General features: G+C 43.0%; 1 protein-coding gene across 1 annotated transcript in view; it reads right to left on the bottom strand.

The window, feature by feature from the left end:
• The window catches only part of LOC113888423 (multidrug resistance-associated protein 4-like), a 167,142-nt gene that overhangs the window by 104,040 nt on the left and 41,482 nt on the right, over positions 1-21,620 (bottom strand). Inside the window, exons 11-15 of the mRNA XM_027535549.1 lie at positions 12,017-12,111; positions 11,708-11,794; positions 4,729-4,825; positions 2,304-2,471; positions 541-681 (exon numbers count right to left, since the gene is read on the bottom strand). Coding sequence (XP_027391350.1) covers positions 541-681; positions 2,304-2,471; positions 4,729-4,825; positions 11,708-11,794; positions 12,017-12,111 — 588 coding nt within the window. The remainder of the gene's footprint in view (positions 1-540; positions 682-2,303; positions 2,472-4,728; positions 4,826-11,707; positions 11,795-12,016; positions 12,112-21,620) is intronic.

Consider the following 21,620-nt stretch of genomic DNA (forward strand, 5'->3'; position numbering starts at 1 on the left):
TCACTTATTTTGCTCCCCACAGATAACGTATCTCAAAGCAAACACAAGTGAATTGCAAAATGCAGTAATCATAGTGCAAATGTAAGAAAAAAACATTCGACAGGTACTGTGATGGTCAGCTGTCTGTGTCAGCTTGGGCAGGCCAGTGTCCAATGATTCAACACTCGTCTAGATGTTGCCATGAAGGTATTTTGTGGATGTGGGTCACATCCATCATCAGAACTTCAGTAGAGGAGATCACACTCAACACTGTGGTGGCCTCATCCAGTCAGTCAAAGGCCCTAAGAGCAAAACCTGAGGCCGCTTGGAAGAAGAAGAAATTCTGCCTCAGACAGCAGGGTCGGCTCCTGCCAGACGTTCCAGCCTTCAGGCCTGCCTTTCTGGTTTCACATTCACCCAGCTAGATCCCACAACTGCATGAGCCAGTTCTTTGAGATAAATATCTTCATATACATATTAAAAATAATGATAACATAAATACAGTATAAATATGTAAATACCAAGCTGAGGGCACACACCAAAATAAATGTCCTTATTTACCTGAGCTGCAATGTTCACTAGAATAAGGAAAATGATGATAAACCATTGAGCGCCGGCTGTGAAGTAATCATTGTAGGTCTTAATACCAACTTTTCCTTCCAAACGGTCCTCTAGAGGAAGTGTGACCTCTATATTCTCAGTCTGGAAGGGAAAAATGGCAGTGAGAGACAAAATTTTAAATAAGGAATCCCCGAATGTGAAAAGTTCAACAAAGCCCTCGACAGCAAAACTGTGGGAAGACAGACACATCTTATACACTAGTAGAAGTGCAAGATGGTCCATCTCCTATGGAGAGGAGTGTGGGAATATCTGGCCAAACCATGTGTGCATTTATCTTTGGACCCAGCCATCCCACTCCTAAGAATCTGTTAGAAATAAGAAAGTATCATTTGTACAAGGTTATTCACTATTGGGTGGCTTTGCTTAAAGTCAGTCATGACTCTCAGCAGAAGCTTGTTCCAAAATAATATACAAAATGATATGAAACTCGTGTATCCTTCTAGATAATTTGTGTCATTCAATCATAAAAACATGAAACATACAACATACTTGTGGTTCAAAATACTAGCTAAATACAGTAAACTGAGATCACAGAGTGAATTTGAGTAAAATGGGTTTGGATAGTAAGAGACAAGCATATAATCTGAATCTATTTGATTCCTAAATTTCAGGAAGTGATTCCTGAGTTTAGAAACTGAGGAATTAATCCAAATGCTTATCAGAATCATCCAGAGTTTGGATGCTGAGGATATCTATGTATGTTTTTAAGGGAGATAAGGGCAAGGAGATCCAACCAGTCCATTCTGAAGATCAGCCCTAGGATTTCTTTGGAAGGAATGATGCTAAAGCTGAAACTCCAGTACTTTGGCCACCTCATGCGAAGAGTTGACTCATTGGAAAAGACTCTGATGCTGGGAGAGATTGGGGGCAAGAGGAGAAGGGGACGACAGAGGATGAGATGGCTGGATGGCATCACTGACTCGATGGACGTGAGTCTGAGTGAACTCCGGGAGTTGGTGATGGACAGGGAGGCCTGGCGTGCTGTGATTCATGGGGTCGCAAAGAGTCGGACACGACTGAGTGACTGATATGATCTGATCTGAAGGACTTAGAATGCATTATACAGTCACAGGAGCACAGGATGTCCTCAGCTCTCTCCTGACCACTGGGATTCAAGGTGGATTAGATGTCGTTCTCAGTCTTAAAGGATAAGAAAGGAAGATGGGAACTAACTTCAAAGTCTCCCGTTTGTCAGGTTCTTTGCACATGCTACCTCTGATCCATCATAAACCATCTGATGATGAGGCAAAATACAACCATCAGTCACCTGCAGTGCCAGAACATTCCAACATATAGGAAAAGTAGCTGATTTAATGTGGCAACATCAGGACTCAGTCTAAGGGGATCTTCACATTAAGCCTCTGGATGCATAAGGGAAGCTGGGGGCTACCACAGTGAGTAGGATATAACTATGGTAAATGAAAGAGTTCACATATCATGGTGAGTCACATACACCCAGGAAGTCATAGCAGTGCACCCACTACTGATCTCCATAAGATACTCTATCCAACACCCAAAGGAGAACCACAAGCAGGCTTGCTCCCTTCATGCTCTTCTAACTCTACCAGTTCCATGGAACAGGGCCTTGGACTCTTAGGATCTACTTTAAGGCAAATGAAGATGTCACCAGTGGAAAAGACTGAAGCTCCACAAGTCTACCAAGAGCAGACATACAGCGGCGTGTTGCGGGATGAGAAACTCACATCTTGGAGCTCTGAAGCAGCACTTCTCATCAAGGGTCTGGACTGATTCTTCAGGGTAGAAGATTCCAGATCTGGAGATGGTTCTTCTTCATTCCTCTTTAAAAGGAAATCAAAATCTACCCCCGATTTCAGCAGCCCAATGTAAGTTCCATATTGTACCATTTTGCCCTAAAATAAAGAATTTGAGAGGAATATATTTGCATTAGATAACAGTAATATAATCTGAACACTAATCAACTAAAGTTAACTGGTAATAAATTATGATTTTCCTAAGAAAATGATCCTTGGGTCTGACATTGTGGTTGACAAATCTAATGCAGTTCAACTCTACACAGAACAGAACATTTTATTCTCTGCTAAACCCTGTGTCAGGTTCTGAGGGATATGAAAGAAATGTGTGATGATGTGTTAAGAATGGAGACCACTGACATAACTACCGTGGGCACTTAGGGAAGCAAGAAGTACAGAGGTTGTGGGAGGATCAGCACAGTCTTTTTAGACAACATGGGAACGGAGAAACACCTCATGTGAGAAGCAGAATTTTTAAAAAAGTTAATTGGGGAGGATATTCCAGGAGAGAAAAATACTGACACAACTACATAGGTAACAGTCATTCATCAAAACTTCACTGACCACTGTCATTTTCATAGTTGCATGCACTCAGCTGGGACAGGACATGTAGGAACCAGCCCTGGACAGAGAACCCAGGAGCTGCATCTTCACAGTATTTTATAGCTTCCCCACAAATGCAGGAAGTTCCCAGCTGAAAATTCAATATTCCACCTTTTGAAGCAACTAACAAGGAGGCCATGAGATTGGGGTGGTGCTAATGCCTTGGCAGCCAGCAAACCAAAATCTAAGCCACAATCAGTGCACCCAGATCCAAGAAAAAACTTAGGAACAACCAACCACAAGCAGCCAATGAGGCTTCCCCAAATCAGGCCTCTGTTTAAGTTACAGCCAATCTAATCTTTTTCTTTGAACACATGTGACATATCCTTGCACAGTTTCCCTCCCTTACAAAGTCATATAAAATAATATGCAGATATTTTCACAATTTTCTCACCCCATGTAACAAGACTCAGCTGATTTAGTCAGTGGCAAACAAAATATTATTTAAAAAAAAATCCTAAAATGAAAAACTCATAAAATGAGAGCAACTCTGGTTAAGACAAGTCAGGTGGAAGAAGATGACCCAGGACCCTCACTGGACCCCTTCTCACCCTATCCCCTGAGGTGTACCCTTGGAGAAACTCAGTGAAGACTTTGAGTACGATCTGACACTGCAGAACTGGAAAATTATTCAGGATACATTGTGTTATTTCACTTGGGAGGCAAAATTCATGCACCTTTTAAATGAAATTACCACTTTCCACTTCACATCTGTAACATGCACAAGGAAATGACTGGTGGTACAAAGGTTGCAGCTGTACTCTGCAAGCAAGTACTGACAATTTCGAGAGGACAGCCATCCTCTCCCTTCTGTGAATGGGACCAGATGAATAGTAAGGAATCTTTTAAATCCCACATCAGACCACATCACTCCTCTGCTCTGGACAGTCCAGGACTTCCATTCCACTTCCATGCACTGCCCAGTGCTCAGAGACCAGCTCCTTCCACATCCCCCTGCTCACTCTCCCCAGACACACTCTTCTTCCTGTTGTTTCTCCAACCTGCCAGGTCAGCTCCTTCCTTAGGACCCCCTGCTTCAGACCCGACTACCCCAGGTGATTGCATGGCTCCCACCTTCATGTCACTCAGGCCCCATGAGGCACCAGCTCTTTAAGCAGGCAACTAGGATGTCAGCTTCATCCCTCTCTCTTTGTCACATTTGTCCCCATAAGAACAGGAGCCCCATAAAGCAGAGCTTTATCGTCCTGCTGCACAGGCTCCCACACATATCAGGCATGGAAAGAGACAGTGAGATCAGCAACTGGGGACACCAGCAGAGTGGGCATCTCTGACCCGGGTGCTCAGATACCCAACCTCACTTCTGGTGTTAAGGGAAGATGCTCTTTAGCAAACTGCGTATGACAATCACATGGATATAAACAAGTCTTAGTATCTCTAATTTCCAAATAATATACTTTGATTTAAATCCTGGAAGGGGAAAACAAAAAGTTCTATATAAAATAGCATCATTATCCTTAACAAATTACAATAGAACAGTGATGACTCAGTAACCCTGTGGTAGCACTTTTATACACTTTAGGGTTTATGTGGCTCAGAGCATAGTAGTGACATTTCTACAGGTCTTTGGATTCATTGTCAAAGGCATGAACACAAACCTTGAGAAGAAGAAGCTGTAAAACTGAGGGAGAAGAAGGTGTTTACCATGAACCCAAGGAGAGCGACCTGCTGAGAGGCCTGGCTTTCAGCACACCTGAGTGCTAGCAAGTTCCACAGGCGTCTAGAAATTACTTACACCTTTCAATATCAGAATCCAACTTGCAGCTTTTAGGTACTGCCACTGATGCGTCACTAAGATTGTGATCTTCTCCCTCAAGGCTTGACAAATACACCTACAAATGTAAAATGTACAGTATACAAAAGCACATTAATGGGACTGCTCCAAATTGGAAACATATTTTGTAAACATGAGACAAAGGCAACACAGCAAAGATCTGTAGTTTAAATACCAAATCAATAATACAAATCGAATAAACATAAATCAATAAATCTGAGTAGGTCCTCACAGTCATCAGCTGCAAACTTTAAAGAATAGTTATGCTAAAAAATTCTATAAAGCAATCCCGTGAAGAAGGCACTAACAGCTAAGGCTTTTTTGCCTAAAACTCAGCTTAACCCATTTACATGTTTCATAAAGAAAAACAACTAATACTGAAATTCCAAAACTTGACTGAACTAAAACACTTTTATCTCTATGCAGAATCCCAGGGATGGGGGAGCCTGGTGGGCTGCCGTCTATGGGGTCACACAGAGTCGGACACGACTGAAGCGACTTAGCAGCAGCAGCAGCAGCAGGAATAGAAAAGAGGAATCTATGTCATATAAAAATGTGTACATTTATCTTAGGCAGCTTTCTAGGTGATTATTCATGATTAATGATGTGCATATTGCAACAAAAAAAAATAGATTCTTGGTAACTTTTGCCAGAGTGCATTTTTCAGATACTTCTTCCAAAATAATACTAGACAGAAATTAATGCCAGCGTGGCATCCATCAGTCTCTACAACATTCCCAGTCCCATCCAGGAAGAAAGTCTTTTTTCACTAGGACTGAACACCTTCCAAACATGAAAATGACAGAACGGAATCCAAATCACAGCAGGAATCATCCAACAGCAGCTTTAATTTCTTTTCTACAATAAAAAAACTGCTGCTACATTCTAAATGCAGACCCCCAGGAAGTGGTGACAGTCCCATCTAGGAAGTAATTTTTTTTTTTTTTTACTTGCACTGAAAAGTTTCTGAATGTGAAAATGAAAGATGAGAGTCCAAATAGTCCCAATCAGAGGGAAAAATCACCCAAGGCTCAAAGGACACACAATTTTCTTAGCCAAGACCTCCTCAGAATTCAAACCTCAGTGTGTGTGTGTGTGTGTGTGTGTGTGTGTGTGTGTGTGTGTTTCTCATAGTACCCCTCAGACTGCTCCTACATTTTAAAGGCAGATCCTTAGGGACTCAGCCCCAGTTTCACCCCAGAGGGTCTACAGCCCCTCCAAGGAAGAGAGTGGGTGGGACCAGGACCCCAGTGACCACGGGCTGGGCTCCAGGCAGGTATTCTGGGAGCCTGAGCCTCTCGTAGAGCAAATCTCAGGGACCTGGGCCAGAGCTCAGCCTGTGAGTGAGTCAGATGGAGAGTCTGGAGGCAGCAGACTGCAGCTCAGTCCCTCTCACGAGCCTGATGACATCAGACAAGAGACTAAACTTCAGACACTTTTTAGGGGACTTCCCAGGTGATACTTCCAGTGGTTGGGAATCCACATGCAAGTGCAGGGGACACAGGTTAGATCGCTGGCAGCCTGGTAGGGGACTAAGATCCCACATGCCTCAGAGTGCCTGAGCCTGTGCATCACAGCTAGAGAGGCTGTGTGTCACCAACGGAGGATCCCACATGAAGCAAGATGACCCTGTGTGCTGCAACTAGGACCCGATGCAGTCAAATAAATAAATAAAAATTAATTAATTAAATACAATGCTACTTCTCCAAACCACTCTACTTTCCAAGTTTTTAGAGTAAAGATTTCCAAGTCATGCCATAAAAATGACTGATTCAACAGTCAGTTGTTTAATTGTTATTACTATGTAAGGACTGGGTTAATCTTAAAATAACCATATGAAAGTGAAGTCCCTCAGTCATGTCCGACTCTTTGTGACCCCATGGACTCTAGCCTACCAGGATCCTCTGTCCATGGGATTTTCCAGGCAAGAGTACTGGAGTGGGTTGCCATTTCCTTCTCCAGGGAATCTTCCCAACCCAGGGACTGAACCTGGGTCTCCCACATTGTAGGCAGACACTTTACTGTCTGAGCCACCAGGGAAGTCTAGAAGTATGGATGTATACCAGTTTGGAAGTACACCAGGAATTATAATACCATGTATAATTCTATAATGGGCTCTGTTAAGAGTGGACACATCCAATGGTACAGGGATGTGTACCAAATAAAACAAAAAAGACAGAGTCCCCACCTTCATTCATCCAGTCAGCAGAGGTTTGTGAGCCAGGCACTGTCCTACATGCCAAGGATACACCCGTTGGTCAAGACAGGAGACAAAATTATATACCATATATACGTGAACATAAGAATGAGTATAGAAAATGCCCTTTCAGGCATGACATGTGCTGTGAAGAAAAAGAAAGGGGGGCTGCTGTCTTAAATAGGGAGACACAGGAGCCCTGAGACTCTCTGGGGAAACATCCCTGGAAGAAGACACAGCAGGTGCAGGGGTCCTGGGACAGAACAAGCCAGGCTGAGGCACCTCCCTGCATTCACAGCTTATGGGGGCTTGGGAGGGTATTCATAAATGGTCAAGTGCAGCCCTCTGTGGGCTGTGGGAAGACAGGGGGCACAGGTACCCACTGGAGGAGCAGGGGGAATGGCAGGGCCCATTTTTCACCTTTTTTCTTTGCCCTGACACACTGATCCCTAGCTTGGGGACAGAGGGACCAGAATATACAGACAGACAGGGGTGAGAAAAAAGTGAAAATGAAAGTGTCAGTTGCTGAGTCATGTCTGACTCTGTGACCATGGACTGTAGCCTGCCAGGCTCCTTTATCCATGGGGTTCTCCAGGCAAGAATACTGGAGTGGGTAGCCATTCCCTTCTCCAGGGAGGGGTGAGAAAGGGCCACCACAAAGCCAGCACAGCTGGAAAGGCTGATGGGAGCAGATGGCAAAGAAGCCTGTTCTCTGTTTGAGGACCTGGAGCTGCATCCTGAACATGGTTGGCAGGGGGGTCTCTGAAGGGCTGGAGCAGGAGGGTGAGCTGTGTAGACAGCAGTGTGGGAGTCTGATCAGAACAGACCTGAAGACCTGATAACACAGGATGCAGGGGTTTGGTGATATGGGGCTGACACATGTTAAAATCCAAGTTAGACACAGGTAACACTGCATCAGTTCCTGTAAGGCCGCTAACCTTCTGTATGTGATAGAACCCACGCAATGTCTGCAACATATAGATGTAAATTCACAGAACCTTAATAAACTTGGATGTATATTCACAACTGAAGGAAACTGTTAACAGCAAGTAGAGTGCGATTCATTCACTTGTAATATAAAAGAATCCCCATTACTAATACAAAATACTCCCTGGTGTGCTACAGTCCATGGGGTCACAAAGAGTAGGACACAACTGAGTGACTGAACAATAACCCCATTACTAAGCTTTGACATGCCCACCATCACTCATAGCATATTATTCCATCCAACTTTCTAACTAGAGAACATTCTCCCCTTGCTGCTGAGTGACTTTATAAACTGCCTTCATGCTCTCTGCTTTAAGTTTCCCTAGAGAATGGGCTGTGATTAGCAAGCAACAATCTAAACAAGCTTGCTTCCATCAAGTGTACATTTCAAGTCATTAAACCCAAAATGTTTAAGAAAACTTTACAAATACTTCCTGTGTTCGAATAAGAACTTGGGAGAACTACTGTGATCAGCACACCATTCTCAGCAATCAGAATGTCTCCCTCTCCCTTCCCCATGACACAGATGCGATGGCCAGCAGAAACTGTTCAGGAAATGATGGAGAACTTGTGCAGCCTCACATAAGATGGGGTGGCAGACATTTGTAGGTTCAGGTCAGGGTCCTGGGAAGAGAGAGCCTAAGCTACTCATGATGCCAGGAGGGTGGGGGTGGGGAATCCCTGTCACAGCACTAGCCCCAGTCACTGAACTCATCACAAGTCACAAGGCACTTCTCTAAGGGAAAATCCATCCAGGATCAAAACAGCATGGGAAAGGGGGGACAGATTAGAGAACTGGAGGCCATGCCATTTATCAGCTCCTCTGCTACCTCGGATTCTGAAAGATTCGATTCTACTATGCAGTCTTTTTTTTAATTGTGGTAAAATATGTTGTTGATGTTTTTCAGCCCCTAAGTTATATCTGACTCTTTGCAACCCCATGGATTGTAGCCCACCCAACTCCTCTGTTCATGGGATTCTCCAAGCAAGAATACTTGAGTGGGCTGCCATTTCCTTCACCAGGGGATCTTCCCAACCCAGGGATCCAATCTCCATCTCCTGCTTGGCAGGTGGATTGTTTATCACTGAGTCAACAGGGAAGCCCCGTAGTAAAATATACCTAACATGAAATTTTCCATTTTAAGCATACAGTTGAGTGGCATTAAGTACATTCACATTGTTCTGCAGCCATCACCAAAATTTATCTCCACAACTCATGCCAGCACTAAGCATGTTTTTCATACGGGCAGGTTCCATCAAAGTTTAACAACCTCTGCTTAGTAGATGTGGAATCCCAGCTCCTCGTGTCCAGAGATCAGAGGTCAGAGCTCCTCACACATCAGCTGACTCCGCTAAGTTTCTACTCTTTTATTCTGGACCTGATTTACAATCAGTCATGTCCTTAAAATTCAGTTGCTGACATCTTAGCCATTAGTACCTTAGAATTTCATGACAGGGACTTTAAAGGAGTAACTGTTACCCTTAATCACACCTGGCCTAATTTAATCTGACTGGTGAGCTTAGATGAAGAGGAGACTAAGACATAAGGGCAGAGACACAGGCTTGTAAATCAGTGAAGTTAGAACACACCCTCTCACCACCCACAAATATAAACTTAAAATGACTTAACAACTTAAACTTAAAACATGACACCATAAAACTTCTAGAAGAGAACACAGGTAAAATATTCTCTGACATAAATATTATCTATGTTTTCTTAGGTCAGTCTCCCAAGACAATAGAAATAAAAACAAAATAAACAAATGGGACCTAATCAAATGTACAAGCTTTTGCACAGCAAAGAAAACCATCAGAAAACAAAAAGACAACATACAGAATGGGAGAAAATATTTCCAAATGATGCAACTGACAAGGGGGTAATCTGCAAAATATACAAATACTTTATACAATTCAATAACAAACACAAACAACCCAGCTGAAAAATTAGCAGAACTAAATAGACATTTCTCCAAAGGATATATAGATAGATAGATAGATATAGATATAGATGGCCAATAGGCACATGAAAAGGTGTTTAACATTGTGAATTATTAGAGAAATGCAAATCAAAACTACAGTGAGGTACGACTTCACACCAGTCAGAATGGCCATCATTAAAATAACAATGGCTAGAAAGGATATAAAGAAAATAGAACCTTCCTACACTGTACAGGAGCTGATGATGGACAGGGAGGCCTGGCGTGCTGCAGTCCATGGGGTCTCCAAGTCAGACACAACTGAGCGACTGAAATGAACTGAAACTGTTAGTGGGAATGTAAGCTGGTAGAGGCAATATGGAAAACAGTTTGAAGGTTCCTTGGAAAATTAAAAATAGAATTATCCTATAATCTAGCAATCTCACTCCTAGGCATATATCCAGATAAAACCACAAAAAGACACACGCACCCCTATGCTCGTAGAAGCACTATTCACAACACCGAAGACATGGGAACAACCTAAATGTCAACTGACAGGTGAATGGATAAAGAAAGCAAAAAAAAGAATGCCATTTTCAGAAACGTGAGTGGACCTGGAGATTATCATACTAAGTGAAGTAAGTTAGAAAGGGAAAGACAAATACCAATATGATATCACTTATATGTGGAATATAAAATATTGCAAAAATAACACTATCTACAAAACAGAAACAGATTTACAGACTTAGAGAACAGACTCTGATGTAGAATAAACCATTCTTAAATTCTAGACTTTACTAAGTATTTTCAAACATACAGAATAATAAGCATAAAACAAGGGTCTTTCCAATCAGTACTGAAAACTTTGCTTCTCACATGTCTTAAAAAAAATGAGGGAGGATTAAGAGATTAACAGATAAAGAAGCTATGGTACATATATACAATGGTATACTACTCAGCCATAAAAAGGAATGCATTCGAGTCAGTTCTAATTAGATGGACGAACCTAGAGCCTATTATACATAGTGAAGTAAGTCAGAAAGAGAAATATAAATATTGTATACTAACACATATATATGGAATCTAAAAGCATGGTACTGATGAATTTAAGTTCAGGGCAGCAATGGAGAAACACACATACAGAAATGACCTAACGACGCAGGGCTGAGGGAAGGAGGAGAGGGTGAGGTGTATGGAGAGCAGCATGGAAACTTATATTACCAAATGTAAATGGATAGCCAATGGGAATTTGTTTTATGACTCAAGGAACTGAAACAGGGGTTCTGTGACAAAGAATGATGGAGTGGGAGACGCGAGGGAGGTTGGGCAGGAGGAAACATGGATGTAACTATGGCTGATTCTTGTTGATGTATAACAGAAAACCACAAAATACTGTAAAGCAATTATCCTTCAATTTAAATAAAGAAAGAAAGAAAAGAAAAAAAAATGATGAAGGAAAAGAACTGCCAGTCAAGTACCAGGTTACCAAGACCTGATCTCTGACTTAAAAACCGTATATCATCTTTCTTATTCCTCAGGTCTGGATCCATCAACTGCCATTTGCAGGGGGAAATCTGCCATCTATCCCTCGCTCCCTAAAGCACGGACCCCACTGGTCTCCATAGAATGGAAGCACCTGCTGTATTGTCCTTTCTTGACTTCACGAAGATACAAGATTTCTCTATAATGGATCTTCTGTGAAAGGAAGAGACGAGGAGAGGGACACCAGGGCAGAATGAGCTGAGTCTCCTGAAGCACAAAGGCTTTCCTGAGCTCTCTTCCCTGATCTCTACAGGGTTCCTGGAAAGCAGAGATGATAGAAACACAGGGGCAAACTCACTGTTCGAACAAGTGTCTGCTGACTCCTGCATCCACTGCACTGAATGGATCATCCAGGAGGTAGATGTCTGCATCCTGATACATGGCTCTAGAAAACGTAGACAGATGTCAGGAGAACACACTTCACACTGCCTGGGGCTCATCTCTGAATCATGATGATGTCTAATAACTCCATGTTCATTCCAAGAGTCCATAGAAAGAACCAAGACCCTGCTTCACCAGGGCCCACCTGGTGAGAGGGTCTGCATGCTCATATCCACTAGGAGCCGTGGAGGAGGAGGTGCAGGATGGCAACTGAAACCCCATTTACCTGGCGAGGCTGACCCGGGCTTTCTGTCCTTCACTCAGCGGGGTTCCTCTGTCTCCTATCAAAGTTTGATCTCCATCCTCCAGAAGCCATAAATCCTATGTGGAGAAAGAAAAGGGAAAGAGAATAAGATTTAAAATGTATTCTCCTCCTCTCATAGCTCAGTTGGTAAAGAATCCACCTGCAATCAGGAGACCCCAGTTCAATTCCTGGGTCAGTAAGATCTGCTGGAGAAGGGATAGGCTACCCACTCCAGTATTCTTGGGCTTCCCTTGTGGCTCAGCTGGTAAAGAATACACCTCCAATGCAGGAGACCTGGGTTCAATCCCTGGGTTGGGAAGATCCCCTGGAGAAGGGAAAGGCTACCCACTCCAGTATTCTGGCCTGGAGAATCCCATGGACTGCATAGTCCATGGGGTCACAAAGAGTCACACAGGAATGAGTGATTTTCACTTTCCTCTTATCCTTTTTTTTTTTTTTTTTTAGCCAAACCATGTAACTTGTGGGATCTTAGTTCTCTGACTAGGCATTGAACCCACGATCTCAGCCATGAAAGCATGGAGCCCTAAACACTGAACCACCAGGGAATTCCCATCCTCCTAATCCTTTAGCATCAGTTCTTCATACAAGTATTTGATGAAGAGCAATGGGAATGTTTCATAGTGACTAAACTATAACCTTGAACAACACCACCAAAAAAGCTCTTTGTTTTCTCTTTTTAATTCTGTAGTTTTTTGCAGCATTTATGCATTTGACTATTATCATACTTATTTATTGAAGATCGACATATACACCAGACATTATTCAGGGCACAATGAATTCAGCCACAAAGAAACAAAGTCCCAGAGTGTCTTTCCATGGTGGGAGATGGATGATATAAGAAATCAACCTGAGTGCAAGTACTGAGGACTAGAAGGAAAAGGAAGCCGGCTCAGGGGGATGGAGAGTGAAGGAGGGAAGAGAGTCCACACTGGAGTGTGAGGGCTCTGCTCAGAGGGGGTGTGAGCAGATCTGGGGAGGAGGAGGGACTCAGGCAGACCTGGAAAGGCTGCTCCCCACAGAGGCATGGGCGAGTGCAGGGGCCACAGGGGGATGCCCAAGGTGTTCAGGACAAGCAAGTAGGCCAGGAGAGCAGAGCTGAGTAAGAATGAGGGGAGCTAGGGCAGAGACAGAGCAGGAGGAGCCTGGGGGCACTCCCAGTAACAGGGGAAGGGGGAGAAGGGAGGACTGACCTGGTCTGAGGTTTTTTAAAGAATCACTTCTATGCTTTGTGGGAAACAGGCAGTATGGGGGAATGGGTGAGGGTGGATACAAGTGAGGAGGATACTGGAATAATCTACAGGATAGATAATGCTCCCACCAGAGTGGGAGGCTTTGATTGGAGAAGCAGGGAATCTATCATAAGATTTATCTGAATACTATTTAAGAAATAAATAGACAAATCTGTTTATTTTCCCCAGAGTACCTGGGGAAATAAAAAATGATGACAAGAACATCCCAAAAACCACAAGATAACAATAAAGTTTAAGTTACACAGTTATTATATTAGAAATTTTAGACTGCCTGTACTTATCACTGGACAGATCCTGGCATAGACAAGTAGCACTCATTTCTCTGTCTTTACTTTAGCAAATTTGGGGAGGAAGCAAATGGCACTCCGGGGTCTCCATGATACAAAAAATCCTTTGATCTCCTAAGTCTCACTTTCCTCTTCTACAGAATGTGCTTCAGAAACAAGAGTCACTAAACTCAAGGATGCTGTGAGAATCTAAAGTGTAGGAAAACCCTCATAAATGGAAAAAGGACAGGAATTGATAACTTGTTATTGGTGACTGACCACACTCCTAGTAAACAGAGAAACTGAGACTCAGTCCCTGAGCCTGCTGACTCCTGGACTTTGGAGTTATCTCATCAGCCTCAACTGATATTCCCAATGTGATCACTTCATATCTCCCTATTTTATTACAGAAAAGTTTTCAGCTCGATAAGCTTAAAGGTTTACTTCAATTAGATCTAGTTTAATACATCAGTTATTAACATATGTAATACAAAACATTTTGTTTTTAATTATTTTTTTCCTCCAAGATTAGGCAGATGTGAGCACAGAGAGAACTGTAAGGAGAAATCTTTATAATATTTATATGCATTTAAGTATGTATGAATAAAGAGAAAAAGGCTGTGTTAGTAAGAGTTGCTACCATTAACTGAAACCCTGACTTGTTTGCATTTCACAGGCGTGGCCTGTAGCCTTTAGGGTAGTCCCACCCCTCTACCATGTAATAAGAGGAGAAACTGAGACAAACACTTGGAGTTACTATCCGGGACCATTTTTCTCTAACGGTCAAACCTTTTCTACTACACATGCAGTCTCTGTATCTTCAGGCCAAGATAACCCTGCTGCTACTACTGCGGCTTAGTCGCTTCTATGTCTGACTCTGTGTGATCACATGGACTGTAAGCCGCCAGGCTCCTCTGTCCATGGAATTCTCCAGGCAAGAGTACAAGAGGAGGTCTCCATGCCCTCCTTCAGGGGATCTTCCCTACCCAGGGATCCTGCATTGCAAGCAGATTACCACTGAGCCACCAAGGAAGCCCAAAATAACTCTAGACACCTCTACTATCTGTGACCATCTCATGTCTATCCACCAACACATGGATTCCAAAAGGAGATAAGCAGAGGCTCTCATAATTCATTAAATGGTTTCCAAGTGCTGCAAAGACCTTGCTAACCCCTTGCTAATTGCTAACCAGTCATAGAGACATTTAAGAGCAGCAACAAAACCTCTTGGAAAACCGCTGAATCAGTGTCCTCATTTTGCTGTGGAAACCTCAGGCAGGTAACAGGACGTGTTCACAGTGAGAGCAGGAGTGACACAGCCGGGTCCGGGACTCCCCTCTCACTACTCCTCTGCCCTAGGCCACCTTCCTGCCAAGGAGAGAATGGGCACCAGGAGCCCCAACTCTCTGTCCTGACCATGCAAACAGGAGAGCAGTCCATCTTTGTAAATATTTGTCTCATCACATACAGAAGAATCGCTGTGCAGCCCAATCTTGCAGGGCCCCTTCTCACAGAATCTGCTGCATGGATGGTCCAGGGTGAGGGAAGCCTCAGAACACTGTCCTTGGTACTGGTCCAGTCACGCCACGTGGCTGCAGCAGAGCATCACCCCCCAGGGAGAACGACGGCCCCTGAGGAAAACGCTGAATGGTAGCCACTGTCCCACAGCTGCTCTTCTCCAGAGATGCTCCAATGTGGGAGAGAAAGACAGGGCTGAGCTTCACCAAAAAGGCAAGGTCATGAGAGAAACACTCACACCTGGCCTGGGTCTTTGGGGTCTGATGTGGGCATCAGGAGCTGGACATGATTAAGGTAAAGAAAAACGCCTGAGATCTGTTTATTCCGCATCCCACCTTCCACCTTCATCCATCACCTGCTTTTTGAAAAGTTCTTTTTTTAAACTTCCTCAAGCCAGCATAGCACCAAGGACAAGCATGGAGCCTAGAGTTGTGCAGAAACAGATCTGAACTTGAGCTCCAAATGTTAAGGACAGCTGTTTCATCCCCCAAGCTTCAGCTTTACCAACAAAAGATGAGGAATTTAACATCAAGGACACTCATAAAGAATAATTTACATACCTTCTTATGTGTGTATACATACACGTGTGAGAGAGAGAAAATGATTTACATGTAGACTCTGAATGGGAGCTGCTGTTCTCACTGTTTACCTTTGCTTCCTTTCTTGCACAGTATTTGTAGTATAGCATTAGTCGCTCAGCTGTGTCCAACTCTGCTGACCCCAATGGACTATAGCATGCCAGGCTTCTCTGTCCATGGAATTCTCCAGGCAAAAATACTGGAGTGGGTTCCATTCCCTTCTCCAGGGACCTTTTGGACCCAGGGATTGAACCCGGGTCTCCCACATTGCAGGCAGATCCTTTACCATCTGAGCCACCAGGAAAGTCCATATATTTGCTCTTAAATTGTTTTTAAATTTTTGGTTGCACCTTGTGGCATGTTCTTCATGACCCAGATAATCACGATGGTGTGTTCACTGACCTAGAGCCAGACATCCTGGAATGTGAAGTCAAATGGGCCTTAGAAAGCATGACTACGAACAAAGCCAGTGGAGGTGATGGAATTCCAGTTGAGCTATTTCAAATTCTAAAAGATGATGCTGTGAAAGTGCTGCACTCAATATGCCAGCAAATTTGGAGAACTCAGCAGTGGCCAGAGGACTGGAAAAGATCAGTTTTCATTCCAATCCCAAAGAAAGGCAATGCCAAAGAATGCTCAAACTACTGAACAATTGCACTCATCTCACATGCCAGTAAAGTAATGCTCAAAATTCTCTAAGCCAGGCTTCAGCAATATGTGAACCATGAAATTCCTGGTGTTCAAGCTTATTTTAGAAAAGGCAGAGGAACCAGAGATCAAAATGCCAACATCTGCTGGATCATGGAAAAAGCAAGAGAGTTCCAGAAAAACATCGATTTCTGCTTTATTGACTATGCCAAAGCCTTTGACTGTGAGGATCACAATAAACTGTGGAAAATTCTGAGAGAGATGGGAATACCAGACCATCTGACCTGCCTCTTGAGAAATTTGTATGCAGGTCAGGAAGCAACAGTTAGAACTGGACATAGAACAACAGACTGGTTCCAAATAGGAAAAGGAGTACATCAAGGCTGTATATTGTCACCCTGCTTATTTAACTTATATGCAGAGTACATCATGAGAAATGCTGGACTGGAAGAAACACAAGCTGGAATCAAGATTGCCAGGAGAAACATCAATAACCTCAGATATGCAGATGATACCACCCTTATGGCATAAAGTGAAGAGGAACTAAAAAGCCTCTTGATGAAAGTGAAGGAGGAGAGTGAAAAAGTTGGCTTAAAGCTCAACATTCAGAAAATGAAGATCATGGCATCCGGTCCCATCACTTCATGGGAAATAGATGGGGAAACAGTGGAAACAGTGTCAGACTTTATTTTCTTGGGCTCCAAAATCATTGCAGATGGTGACTGCAGTCATGAAATTAAAAGACACTACTCCTTGGAAGGAAAGTTATGACCAACCTAGATAGCATATTCAAAAGCAGAGACATTACTTTGCCAACAAAGGTCCATCTCGTCAAGGCTATGGTTTTTCCTGTGGTCATGTATGGATGTGAGAGTTGGACTGTGAAGAAGGCTGAGCGCCAAAGAATTGATGCTTTTGAACTGTGGTGTTGGAGAAGACTCTTCTTGAGACTCATTTGGATTGCAAGGGGATCCAACAAGTCCATTCTGAAGGAGATCAGCCCTGGGATTTCTTTGGAAGGAATGATGCTAAAGCTGAAACTCCAGTACTTTGGCTACCTCATGTGAAGAGTTGACTCATTGGAAAAGACTCTGATGCTGGGAGGGATTGGGGGCAGGAGGAGATGGGGACAACAGAGGATGAGATGGCTGGATGGCATCACTGACTCGATGGACATGAGTTTGAGTGAACTCCGAGAGTTGGTGATGGATAGGGAGGCCTGGAATGCTGCGATTCATGGGGTTGCAAAGAGTAGGACACAACTGAGCAACTGAACTGAACTGAACTGTGGCATGTAGAATCTTAGCTTTTGACCAAAGATCAAACCTATGCACCTTGCATTGGGAGCATGGAGTTTTAACCACTGGATTACCACTTTATAAACACCATTTAATAAAAATCGAGCTCATTCGTGCTACCTTGATACTGTAACCAGGAAGGGTTAATTTTGAACTCATAATGGATCTGCCTCTGTGACTTTAATCTTTATCTTTCTGCTTTTGTTACTGCAGGAATGCATAATGGCCTGCCTCAAGAAGATAGCCTGACCCTGCCCACCTGTGAAGGATTATAAGGAAGTGAAACTAACTTATCTCCCACATGAGGCTTGCTGCTTTATAAGATATTCACAAGAATTAAATGATCTTTTTACTTTGTTTCCTCATGTCCAACCATCTCTGATTCACAGAAGAACGTGACATCCTGCCCCTGATGAGATGGCTATTTTGAGGTGCTAACCTGACATCTCAGCTATTTGTAAGGCCTCCTCAGAGAATCATTTTGCCTTTTTGCATTTCTTTTTCTTGGGATGGTCTTGTTCACTGCCTCCTGTACAATGTCACGAACCTTTGTCCATAGTTCTTCAGGCACTCTATCAGATCTAATCCCTTGAATCTATTTGTCACTTCCACTCTATAATCATAAGGGATTTGATTTATGTCATACCTGAATGGTCTAGTGGTTTTCCCTACTTTCTTCAATTTAAGTCTTAATTTGGCAATAAAGTGTTCATGATCTGAGCCACAGTCAGCTCCCAGTCTTGTTTTTGCTGACTGTATAGAGCTTCTCCATCTTTGGCTGCAAAGAATATAATCAATCTGATTTTGGTGTTGACCATCTGGTGATGTCCATGTGTAGAGTCTTCTCTTGTGTTGTTGGAAGAGGGTGTTTGCTATGACCAGTGCATTCTCTTGGCAAAACTCTGTTAGCCTTTGCCCTGCTTCATTCCGTATTCCAAGGCTAAATTTGCTTGTTATTCCAGGTGTCTCTTGACTTCCTACTTTTGCATTCCAGTCCCCTATAATGAAAAGGACATCTTTTTGGATGTTAGTTCTAGAAGATATTGTAGGTCTTCACAGAACCATTTAACTTCAGCTTCTTCAGCATTACTGGTCAGGACATAGACTTGGATTACCATGATATTGAATGGTTTGCCTTGGAAACGAACAGAGATCATTCTGTTGTTTTTGAGATTGCATCCAAGTACTGCATTTTGGACTCTTTTGTTGACTATGATGGCTACTCCATTTCTTCTAAAGGGTTCTTGCCCACAATAGTAGATATAATGGTCATCTGAGTTAAATTCGCCTGTTCCACTCCATTTTAATTCACTGATTCCTACAACATCAATGTTCACCCTTATCATCTCCTGTTTGACCCCTTTCAATATGTCTTGATTCATGGACCTAATATTCCAGGTTCCTATGCAATATGGTTCTTTACAGCATTGGACTTTACTTCCATCACCAGTCACATTCACAACTCGGTGTTGTTTTTGCTTTGGTTCCGTCTCTTCATTCTTTCTGGAGTTATTTCTCCACTGATCTCCAGTAGCATACTGGGTACCTACTGACCTGGGGAGTTCATCTTTCAGTGTCTTATCTTTTTGCCTTCTCATACTGTTCATGAGGTTCTCAAGGCAAGAATACTGAAGTGGCTTGCCGTTGCCATCTCCAGTGGACCATGTTTTGTCAAAGAGTCAGACACAACTGAGTGACTGAACTGATCTTCTCTGTCAGTGGCTTCCTGAATAAACTCCCTTCTTTGTCTCAACACCTCATCTCAGGCTTATTGGCCTACGGTGCAGTGAGCAGACTGAGCTTGGACTCAGTTCAGTTCAGTCACTCAGTCATTCCAACTCTTTGATACCCCATGGACTACAGCATGCCAGGCTTCGCTGTCCATCACCAACTCCCAGAGCTTGCTCAAACTCATGTCCATCAAGTCAGTGATGCTATCCAACCATCTCATCTTCAATTATTTCCTTCTCCTCTTGCCTTCAATCTCTCCCAGTATCAGGATCTTTTCCAATGAGTCAGTTCTTTGCATCAGATGGCCACAGTATTGGAGCTTCAGCTTCAGCATCAGTCCTTCCAATGAATATTCAGGACTGCTTTCCTTTAGAACTGGTTGGATCTCCTTGCAGTTCAAGGGACTCTCAAGAGTCTTCTCCAACACCATAGTTCAAAAGCATCAATTCCTTGGCACTCTGCTTTCTTCATGGTCCAACTCTCACATCCATGCATGACTACTGGAAAAACCATAGGCTTTACTAGACAGACCTTTGTCAGCAAAGTAATGTCTCTGCTTTTTAATACGCTGTCTAGGTGCATCATAGCTTTTCTTCCAAGGAGCAAGCATTTTTAATTTCATGGCTTCAGTCACCATCTTCAGTGATTTTTGAGCCCAAGAAAATAAAGTCTGTCACTGTTTCCATTGTTTCCCCATCTATTTGCCATTAAGTGTTGGGATTGGATGCCATGATCTTAGTTTTTTGAATGTTGGATTTTAAGCCAGCCTTTTCACTCTCCTCTTTCACCTTCATCAGGAGGCTCTTCAGTTCCTCTTCACTTTCTGCCATAAGGGTGGTGTCATCCGCATATCTGAGGTTATTGATATTTCTCCCAGTAATCTTGATTCCAGCTTGTGCTTCATGATATTGTTACTGAGTCCACTGCATGAAAAGAGTGGATTCAGTAACAATATCATTTCCACAAAAGAAGATCTCACATTAACAACAACCCAGGGGAAAGAAACAAGAGCATTAAACAGGCAATTCTGTTTTGTTCACATAATCACAAAGTGATGCTCATCTGATACAATCTATGATGTTCAGCTCATTGTTCAGGCACAATTACTATTGCTTCACAAAGTGAGTTTGGAGCCTTCAACACCGTGCCTTTGAAAGACTGTCCCAATCTTTTTCTACAGTACAAAAGAACACACTGCACTGAACAGGCCCTGAGGAGGAGAAGCCCTTTAATGCTATCATTTCAATTTTTATAACCTAAGAGAGTAACATAGTATTTATCAGTATTTACATTTTTCTTTCTTTTTTGCCAGATTATATTGTCTTATCAGGTAATTTCATTTTCACCATTCATTCACTGATTTCATCTAAATTTCAGAGTTTCACCTTGCCATTTTCTGTGAAACACAGTCTTTTCTGAAAACAATCTCTCCCCCAGTGAAACAATGCAGTATTAAGAAGAAATGTTAAAGCATTCTCTTTTCTTTAAATAAAAATACCAGTCATAACCAAGTGCAGAGAAAAATCTAGAGACTGAAAGGGACTGAGGAGGTACCAACCAAGTGCAGGGGGCAGACCTCATGTGGAGTCTGATTCAAACCAATGGTAAAGGAGACTTCTCAGTGAGATGATTAGCAATATGTAAACTAGAAGGCTGATAATATTGAAGAATTGGGGTTATATTTCAGATGAAATAATATGTTTTTCCAAAGGCTCTCCTATCTCTTAGAGAAAAACTAGTAAAATATTAGTGTGTTAGTCGCTCAGTGGTGTCTTACTCTTTGCAACCCAATGGACTGTAGCCCACCAGGCAAGAATATTGGAGTGGGTAATCATTCCCTTCTCCAGGAGATCTTCTGAGCCCAGAAACTGAACCCACATCTCCTGAACTGCAGGCAGGGTCTTTATCCTCTGAGCCACCAGTGAAGCTTTGAAAGTATAAGTGAAAGTCACTCTGTCATGTCCGATTCTTCACAACCCCATGAACTACAGAGTCCATGGAATTCTCCAGGCTAGAATACTGCAGTGGGTAGCCGTTCCCGTCTCCAGGAGATCGTCCCAATCCAGGGATCAAACCCAGGTCTCCCACATTGCAGGCAGACTCTTTACCAGCTGAGCTGAATGCTTTACAGATGAACAAATCTGAGGTCTAGGATCTGCTCCAGAATAACCTGGGGTGGGGGTGGGGCTGGCAGAGGGCAGGGGTGGAGATGCAGCAAGACTGCATCAACCAGCTGCTCCTGCTTGAAGGTGGGGAGTGGGCACATGAGGGCTCAT

Source organism: Bos indicus x Bos taurus, unplaced genomic scaffold (genome assembly GCF_003369695.1).
Source record: "Bos indicus x Bos taurus breed Angus x Brahman F1 hybrid unplaced genomic scaffold, Bos_hybrid_MaternalHap_v2.0 SuperScaffold_100126, whole genome shotgun sequence".
Lineage (NCBI taxonomy): Eukaryota > Metazoa > Chordata > Mammalia > Artiodactyla > Bovidae > Bos > Bos indicus x Bos taurus.